The sequence below is a fragment of the Copadichromis virginalis genome, linkage group LG22, assembly GCF_057382275.1.
Source record: "Copadichromis virginalis isolate Kocher_CV1m ecotype Utaka linkage group LG22, C_Virginalis_male_GT1.1, whole genome shotgun sequence".
In the NCBI taxonomy this organism is placed as follows: Eukaryota; Metazoa; Chordata; class Actinopteri; order Cichliformes; family Cichlidae; genus Copadichromis; species Copadichromis virginalis.
In genome coordinates this window covers 24,696,238-24,706,182 of record NC_140638.1, presented here as the reverse complement: position 1 = coordinate 24,706,182, position 9,945 = coordinate 24,696,238, and the positions used below count along the sequence as shown (strand labels likewise).

Here is a 9,945-nt window from a genome sequence, read left to right as displayed (position 1 = left end):
CCACTCCAGCTTCAGTCTTAAACATTCCTCGACTTTACCTGTCAAGCGCTTCACTCTGAAATCATGGCCAAGGACATGACTCTGCTGTGGGGCTCCGGATCTCCTCCCTGCTGGAGGATAATGATTGCTCTGGAGGAGAAGAACCTGCAAGGATACAACCAAAAACAACTCTACTTTGAGAAGGGGGAGCACAAGTCAAAGGAAGTCATGGAGATCAACCCCAGGGGTCAGGTAGGTTCATATCACACTATGTAAACACTCATATTTGAAATCTGCATTTGTTTTCCTGAAATTGAGAAAAAGGAGTATTCACTTGGCATTCACAAAGTGTTTATGGTTTGCACTGTCTCTTAAAGCTTCCTGCCTTCAAATGTGGGGATGTACCCCTCAACGAGTCCTGTGCTGCATGCTTTCATCTGGAGGTGAGAACTCAAATGATGACTTGAATCTGAATGTTATGTCTCCACAGAGTTTCTAGTTTGGAGAACTACTTGTGATTATATGTTAAACAATGCGTTGTACAAACAGACACCCCACACCACAGAGGTAAAAAAACTAGGAAATTAAAAAGAATAATTAATGTCTCCTCCAACAGTGCAAGTACAAGACGCAGGGAACCAAGCTGATCCCTGACTGCGAGGTTGGGAGAGCGCAGATATTGCAGCGTGTGTTTGAGGTTAACGCGCTCGTTGAGAAATCATGTAAGTTTGTTCTGACGCACTTCTGATCCTGAACTCTCTTCATCACAGTGTGTGTACCCCGAACAACGTTAGAACCACAGGGATTTAGTGAGTCTGTAAAGGATATATCAAGGCTGCTAAATCTCTTTCTGTGTGACCTGGCTGATGTTGCCATTCAGAGGTCTGTGCTCTGGGATTTTGAACTGCGGAACTTGGCAACACTAAAAACCCATGTTGATGTTTGTTAATCCCGCCAGTGATCACATGCTCAGCCAAGCTTTTGCATGTAAAGTAATTGACTTGTCATGAGATTTGGCACTTTAGCACCTTGGCACAATATAAAATTCAGTTTTTTGCTTTTTACACATTTCCAGCAAGCGTTATCTACTACAACTGGATGGTCCCAGAGGGAGAGAGACACGACTCTGCCATTAAGAGAAACAAAGAGGCTCTGACCGCTGAGTTGAAGCTGTGGGAGGGATACCTGCAGGTGTGTGAATGACCTGTGTGCACGCGATCTCAACGACTAAACTAAACCCAGAATACAAACGTTGGAAATTCATAGGAGTAGATTTTAAACCTTGCCAGAAATAAGCTGGTCCATAAATTTCTTTTTAGGTTTTGTTGTTTTAGCCACACATAGTGTTGGGGAGTAATGGAATACATGACATTTAAAATACAAATTATGAGTAACTGTATTAAAAAGGCAGTATTCAGAATACAGTTACTTTGTTGAAATAAATGGATTACACGGCCTTCTTTTCCTGTTTCATATGTTAGGCTATGCCCTCTCTATTTTTGATAATTCCACGCCAGTGGAAACCCAAACAAAAAACGCATTAAGAAGCTCAAATGCCTGTGTCTATATCTCGCGGCCCATGTCACTTCTACTTGCAGCCCGCATAATGACGTGACAAAATATTTTTAAAAATTATTGTTCAAAAATATAAAAATTATTTTATATGATGGCAATAGGCAGATTGTTACAGGCATAGCCCTAAGGCATAGGTGTCAAACTCTGGCCCGCGGGCCAAATTTGGCCCGCAGCCTAATTACATTTGGCCCGCGAAGCCATACCAAGTTACATTTAGAGCTGGCCTACTGGTATTATACAGCTAATATATATATTGTTTAGTATTAAGCTTTGCTTGTTCCATATTCAGTTTTTCAGCAAAACGTGTTTTAGTCCATAAGAAAAGATTCATTCTTATATCTGGAGGAATAAATAACACATGTGCTCCAGAATTACAAAGTAAATAGGTGCTCTGGAAAAAGTAGTGTTTTCTCTTTGAATAAAAACATTTAATCTTTGCAGGATAGGAGTGATGAGGCTTCATTTTAGTTCCCTTTAAGAAAATCCTTAAACAGTAGCATAAATGTAAATATGAGGTATAATTAAAGCAGAAGAAGTAGATGCAAAACAGCTGCATGGTGGTTAGCAGTGTAGCATCACAGCAATAAGGCTTATATCACAAAATCAATCTTGCCTTTGAATTTAAGAATATAATTGAGATTGAATATTTATTAAGTCAAATGTTAACCATCTATCATAGTTAAATGATCTATATTATATGTGATTTCTAGGTTTTTACCCTCCACAACATTTTTCTTCTTTTATTTTTAGGCCTCGAGCGGTTTCATTATAGGAAAGGACTTTACCTTGGCCGACGTGGTTGTTTACCCAAACGTTGCCTATCTCTTCCACTACGGGTAAGAGGACTAAATGACCAGACACATGAATGAATAGAATAATAGTAGAAATGAATTCACACTGACTTTCTTCTTTCCTGTAGGCTTTCTGAACAGCGTTACCCCAAACTGGCAGAATACTATAAAGGTCTGATGAACAGACCCAGCATCAAAGCCAGCTGGCCTCCTACTTGGAAGAACGCACCGAAACAGGAAACACTGAAAGACATCTGAGATTCAGGCGCTCATTTGTTACCACTCCTTGCACTGCACTAGTGATTCATATGCATTTTTTAAAATATAATTTGTGACAATAATGTGTGATTATTACTGTGCTTTGACCTAAATAAGCAATAAAAACTGAGTTTATATTTTATAGCTCATCTGTGTTTTGTTTCTTTGCAGTGGGGATATTTATTGTTAATATAATGTTAACCAAAATCAAACTTTAGGTTTGATGTTTGGATATCAAGTTAAGAATCTGCATTACACCCTTCCATCAGCTTTGCAGAGAGGTTACTTCACCCAGCTATAAATCTTTGTGTTTTGGAAATGAAAAAGCTTCTCAGACCATAAGGGCTATCAGAACCTTTTACCTTTTTTATTAAAAGAAAGAAAGAAAGTGAACTTGGGGAAAGGCAGTGGCACAAGGTTTGTCTGTGGGTATCTGTGTGCACACTTGTGTGAACACCTCCCAATGCACCAAAGGCTCCTGGGCAAGGGCCTGGCCTCAGTGCATACACCAACCCACAACCCCGGTGGCACACCAGCCAGGACCCAAGTCCCACAGGCCAACCAAAACCTCAGCCCATAAGGTCGCCCCGGACAGATTTTATTTTTGCAGTTCACACTGACAGTCTTAGCAATGCATGAGGAGGCGAGAGCCATGTGGACTATGTTTATCCGAAATTGTAGATTTCAGACACTTTGATAAGTCTTCACATATCTGGCACCAAAACTTTTGATGGACAGAACCAAAGAGCGTGGCAATAGCACCAGACGGCTAAACGGTCTTCAGAGCGGACTGAAGCGCTACGGAAAGTGGCAAGATCCGCAGCGGAGGAACGGACGCCCTCGTCAAGCAATCGTGGTGTACTGACTGTAAGATAATTTCAAACTACTGAAAATGTGGAATTTCTGACTCCAAGGCTAATGCCGTTTTATTTGCCCAGAGAACTGCAGTGCATCATTGTGAGTGTCGTGTATATCCCTCCTCTACTAAGGAGGAGGCTGCACTGAAGGAGATGTACGACATGATCAACGAGCACGAAAATAAACACCCAAACGCTGCTGTAATTGTTTATGGGAAACTCATTGTAATCTCAGGAAAACTATGCCTAAACTGCATCAGTTTGTTACCTTCCCCACCAGGGGAAATAAAATACTGGATCACTGCTACAGCAATATCAGAAATGCCTTCTCAGCTCAACCAAAACCTAATTTCGGAAAGTTTGACCACCTGGCAATCCAGCTAAAACCCACCTATAACAAAAAGCTCAAGACAAACCCAGTCACAGTCAGGACTATTAACACCTGGACTGACAGTGCAAAAGCCAGCCTGCAGGGCTGCTTAGAGACCACAGACTGGAGCATCTTCAAAGGAGCAGCATCTTGTGGACAACTTTCTTGTCTATGGTGAGGAAAACGACCTCATCTTCAATATGGACAAGATCAAGGAATTAATACTGGACATCAGGAAGAACCCCCCCTCCCCTGCAGCCTCTTATCGTCAAAGTGACAGAGGTGGAGAGGGCCAACGGCCACAGATTCCTGGGACTGCAGGTTGCATCAGACCTGAGCTGGACTCTCAACACCACAGCAACAGTGAGAAAAGCCCAGCAAAGGCTTTATTTCATTCAGCTGCTCAGGAAAGCAGCCGAATGACACAAAACAAAACAGAAACCCCCAGGAGTCCAAACACAAAATGTTCACAAAGGCAGTGGAGCTCGAAAAAACAGAGTCCAAAACATAGTTCAGAGGGGCAACCCGGAGGCCAATCAGCACAACAGTCCATCACTGAACAGTTCTGGAAGCCAACCGTGCCAAAGGCAGTGGCAGCATAGAAGCGGTTCAGGAGACTGACCACTACGTCAATGGAGGCTACGGAGCAGATCAGCAGGCCTACCCGGCAGGCGGTGATGCTGGCGACATCCTTCAGGAGGCCTGCCACGGGTCCGGTGGCAGCAAAACAGTTCAGGAGGCCGCCCATGATGGCGAAGATGCCCAGCTGATGGCCTGGAAAGTGGCCAGTGCCGACGAGGTTCTGGCAAAGGACATGGACGTGCAGACTGAGCAGAAACTGATGGTGGCGTGGCAGCCGCAGGACCAGACAAGGCAGGACCAGACGAGGCAGGACCAGGACCGTTCAGCAGCGAAGATAGGCTGCTGAATGGGCCCCTCGGACCCTCCAGCAAAGGCAGACGACTGGAAGGGCCCCTTGGACCCTCCAGTGGAGGCAGATGGCTGGACAGGCCCCTCAGACCTTCCAGCTGGAACGTAAACTGGCAGGTGAAGGGACCTCCTGAACAGGACAGAACCAGCAGGTGAAGGGACCTTCAGCAGGATCAGAACGGAACCAGCAGGCTGAGATACCTCTGGCAAACACAAAGCAGGCTGGAGCTGCGCAGGGCTTTTACTCTGCTCTGGCAACGACAGCAGGGTGCAGTCCTCAGCTGGCTTCTTAGCCTCCAGGGGTCCAGAGTCGGCTAAGGGTTGAAACTCAGTCTCTGGGGAAGCCCTGGAGAGAGTTACTGTCTCCAAGCAGGCCACCTTTTGAGGAACGAAATAGTCTTAACAGGTTTGTCTCTCTGCTTTGAATTAGTGGTTGCAAAACAGTCCTTTACGGATTGTATTGACATAATTTGCTGTACAGGAGGAGCAGATGAAGGTGATCGCTGAATAGGTGGTGGAGTAAATAGCCGAACTGATGGCTGAGCTAATGCATGACCTGCAACCTGAGCAGGTAACTGAGCAAGAAACTGAACAGGCCATGTTTCTGACGTCACTACAGCATTTCCGCCTGCTGTATTGTGGAGAAATCTACTCAAGGCTTTATTTATTTTCTAATGTGTGCCTCCTCAACTTTTCTGTCCTCTTTCCTCCAGCCTGTGATCCAGAAAGGCTATGCCATTTTTAAGGATGCTTTAATTCCTAAAACAAATGTGGGAATTGCCAGAGGAGAAATTATTGAGAATACTACGCTGTTTCCTTTGCGAAATCGTTTTATCTTTGAAAAGAAGTGTGGCACACACGGAAAACAATTTGTTCCCGCTGAATATAAAACCTCACTGCCCTCTGCTGCTGGATTCTCTTTTTTCACCATGTGGACTCAGCCTAGAGAGAAAACAGAAAACACGGTGACCTGTGTGTGTGCGTGCGTGTGTGTTGGTGTAAAGACAAGGTGAGTCTTGTTTCCATTGAAAATCTTCATAGTGTAAGTGATCTGTCAAGTTTAAAAAATGGAAACTCACTGCAAGGACAGAACAGTCATATTGAGGCCAGAGTTCAGAGAAGAACAGCTTGACACATTTGATCTGAGAGGAACAGCAACTAATGTAACCACACGTTACAACCAAGGTTTGCAGAAGATCGTCTTTGAACTCCCCAACACGCCCAGCCTTGAAGTTGAATTCATTTCATTTAAAATTTCCTCTTTATTTATGTACAAAAAACATACAGATCCAGCATCTCAATCAGCTGGCCTCCTGCTAGGAAGGACACTGTTGGAGTGAGACTTTTAAAGGCATCTTCGACTGAGCTAACTTTTCCTGCTGTCTGCGCTGCTCTGCAGTGACTTTGTCACATTTGTTATTTGAGACACCCACCTTACATTCATCCTGCACCTGTGCAGTCTTGACAGAAGGGGACATTAAATGAAAATGTTCTTGTTTTTATGATTACTGCTGAGATGTCCCTTTTGATGTGATTAAAGAAATAATGTGGTACATGTTCTAATGTGAAATATCAACCTGTCACCCACAATTCATACTCACAATACATCAGGAAGTCTGTCTACAGACACAAACAAACTTCTACGTGTGTGTTTGTGTGTGTGTTTTCTTTCTTTCTTAATGGGAGAGCCAGCTTAAGTCCTATGGGGAAAAAAAGGATCACAAAAAGTCATATCCATTATTTTCCAGTAGCTGTTTCTGCAGAGTGCACAGGAAAGGTTATCTGTGCAGTTATACAAGCAGTTTATAAATGTAAACTATGCTCAACCACTTCACTGTTGGAGAAAAGCTTTTTTAAAAAGACATAGTCGAGTCACATAGCAGCTTACAGGTGTGGCTATTCAGTGACATAAGCACATTCACTTCAGTTCAACTTTATTTATATAGCACCAAATCACAACAGTTGCCTCAAGGGGCTTTATACTGTGAGGTAAAGAGCTGAAATAACACAGAGAAAACAATCAACCCCAACAATCAGACGGCCCTTTCACAACACAGTCCCTTTCACTATGTGGTGCCGTTTGTAAAGTGAAACACGCTGAAATTAACGGCAACATTTCTCCACATTTAGCTCAAATCTTTACAAAAACATGTTTTTTTCGAGTCATTTTTTACAACAATTAGTAAAATATTTGTAACTTTTTATATTTAAAACACAATTTTAAATGTTAAATCTACATGTTCTCTGTCAGCACTCTCACTCTAACCCAACAGAGCTTTGGATTAACTGATGGCTGTTCTGGAAACTTTTAGAACAACCTGATGATAATGTATTACTCATTATGTTTATTTGGGGTTTAATGCAACTGCAATTAAAACATTTATGATCGTAGTAATTAAACCAGCAGCCTGTGGTTTACTTGGGCATGCTAACCTCTGTGCTTTGTCCTACTTTACTCTGCCTACATTTGCATTGCAGGTTAGAACAAGCCTTGAAACATGTGTGTGTGAACTTGTGGCTAAAGATAAATATCAGTACACACAAAACTTCTAAATACTTTGCTGCCATCTCAGCATACTGACACAAACATATGGGCAGAAATCTGTGCCATCAGACACTGAATTTGTTAAATTTGAATTTGAATTGCTCGGATTGAATGTGAATTGTAACTTGAATAAATGCTTTTAAAAACTGAATATGAATTAGCCTAATTTGAAATTCAATTTATTGGTTTGAAATAGAGCTGGGCGATATGAGATTTTTTCATATCACGATATGTTTTTTTCATTTCAGGCGATAACGATATCTATCACGATATAAGCCAAATAACTATATTTGTAAGATTTAAATGTGCCGTTGCTCACAAGTAAAATGTGAAATAATCAGCAGCTTGTTTTTATTTAAATATTGATTTCCCATAATAAGTTCAACAGGGTAGATGTACTTAAGGAACATGAGACTTTTTCAGATAAATAAAGGCAAATATTGCAAACTACACAAAAGGCAGCCGCTAAAGCGTTTAAGTTTCAAAATAGGACAAACGAAACAGACTACTAAATTGTCAATTCCACTTAGAAACAAAATATTAATTCTAAAAATAAATCTTAGTTTGTTTTACAGAAGAACAGACAAAACTGACTAACTTTTGTCAATATCAAATAAACTGAGAACTAAAAGGAAATTCTCAATCTCTCCTTGTTGTATAGCTGAGCTTTTCAAACAGTTACTTTAGTCTGACAAAAGCCGAATGACGAATTAGCGCTTCCAGTCAGAGACTGAGGCTACGTCCACACGTACACGGGTATTTTTGAAAACGGAGATTTTCCGTTTTCGTTTTAAAAAATAATCCCGTCCACACATAAAGGCAGAAATGAAGGAAAACGCTGCTATGAACATGCCAAAGCAGCAGGTGGCGCTAGATTCCTAACCGTGCCTAAATGTTGGCCAATCAGAAGTCTAGAAGCCTCGGTGGGAAAAAGTAAACAAAGCTGCGGCATAGAAGCAGAACCGAGTCGTATGTGTGGACGGACAGTAACTGTGTATATATGTAAGCATTTAAACACTGCAGAGAGTAGAATTAACAGTAACAGTATTGTAGAAATTCATTTCACCGAAACAATAACGTGGCGCACAGTGTGAGGCATGCACCAGTTTATTGTATTTCCAGACTTGCTTTCGGCACAATTTACAGTGCACGCTACTCTGTTTTTGTCAGACTTGAAATAGCCGAAATACCTTCACACTACGGAACTTCTATGGCTCTTCCGTTTGACAATCTCTCCGGCATTGGAACCATCATCTGTTTTCTCTTCGGTCACGCTCGGTTGATTTTTCTAGTCGGCACACTCATTTCCTCCATTATGCGCTGGCTCCATTACCCGCTGGCTGCGTCCCAAAAAAACACACGTGCGGCTTGGCACTTGTGCTGTACGTAACAAGTCACGCGACGTGACGCTGCGGCTGTGATTGGTTCGGCTCTGCGCTACTTAATTTGGATTGGCTGACCTTTTTTTTTTTTTTTTTTTTTTGAGGACAAGAGCGGCGAGGTCTATCGCGATAGCTTAATTTCTCTATCGAGTAAAAGTTATATCGCGATACATATCGTTATCGTTCTATCGCCCAGCTCTAGTTTGAAAATGATCATCACTGAACTGAAATTGAATTTTATAGTTTGAAAATGAATGTATGTATTACATGTATAAGAACAAGCGTCATGTTAACAAATGATAGCCGTACAGTAACTTTTATGCTTATTGTAGCTGTTAGCTAAAAACGCTAATTTAGCGTAGTTTGCCCTTAATTCAGCTTTGACAAACAAATATGATCGACTGTTTCTAGTAGAATTCCAAAGTTGTCATCTTGTACCCTGTCAGAGCCCTGTATGCTTGCAGAGACCCCTACAGTAGGGAAACATCAAAACGGTGTCCAAACCTTTGTATTTTAGCTTTATTTATGTCTTACACAGCATCCCTTATACATGTAATACATTTATTACCAACCTGAGAGTTTATCCGCTGGTCAATCGACATGACGAATGACTTCTGAAGTCTTAATTCAGCTCAAGACGCTGTAGATTCCCGTCAGTAACACTTTCCGTCCGCTAGTAAAACGTAGTTCTATTAATCTGCGCTTGAACCGGAACCGGATGTAAGTCCCCAAAAAACTGAATTTTGGAACTGAAATTGAATTGTAGAACTGAAACTGAATGGTGAGAAGTGAATCTGAAATTATTCGAGAGCTAAATTTTTAAACAATAAAATACAATTACAAAGCAAATGAATTCATTTTCAAACTATAAAATTCAATTTTAGTTCAAATTAGGCTAATTCATATTCAGTTTTTAAAAGCATTTATTCAAGTTACAATTCACGTTAAATCCGAGCAATTCAAATTCGAATTTAACTTATTCAAATTCATTTTCTGATGGCACAGATTTCTCTCATACAAACACAGACCACATGATTGTTGCAATGTCACTTCATGAAAAAGCCTCACTAAAACAAAAGTGGGAGGAGTCATGAGCGAGTATCGCAGTCATGTACAAGTTATGAATTTAGTTTAAGCTGTGTACTAGAATACATTGAGTTTACATGCTTAAATACAGGAACTCTCTCATAACCTTATGAGTAGTTTTGCTTGATATTCCAAAATAAAAGTCAAATATTGGGATTTTTTTTTTCAAAAT

The 9,945-nt window shown here is 41.2% G+C and overlaps 1 protein-coding gene across 1 annotated transcript; it reads left to right on the top strand.

Moving 5' to 3' along the window:
* On the top strand, nucleotides 1-2,745 carry LOC146683410 (glutathione S-transferase A-like). The gene is made up of 6 exons (XM_085445203.1): nucleotides 1-231; nucleotides 357-422; nucleotides 596-701; nucleotides 1,055-1,170; nucleotides 2,305-2,390; nucleotides 2,474-2,745. Exons 1-6 carry the CDS (start codon nucleotides 64-66, stop codon nucleotides 2,601-2,603), a joined length of 672 nt encoding a protein of 223 aa, XP_085301329.1. The 5' UTR covers nucleotides 1-63; the 3' UTR covers nucleotides 2,604-2,745.
* Nucleotides 2,746-9,945: the final 7,200 nt, after the last annotated feature.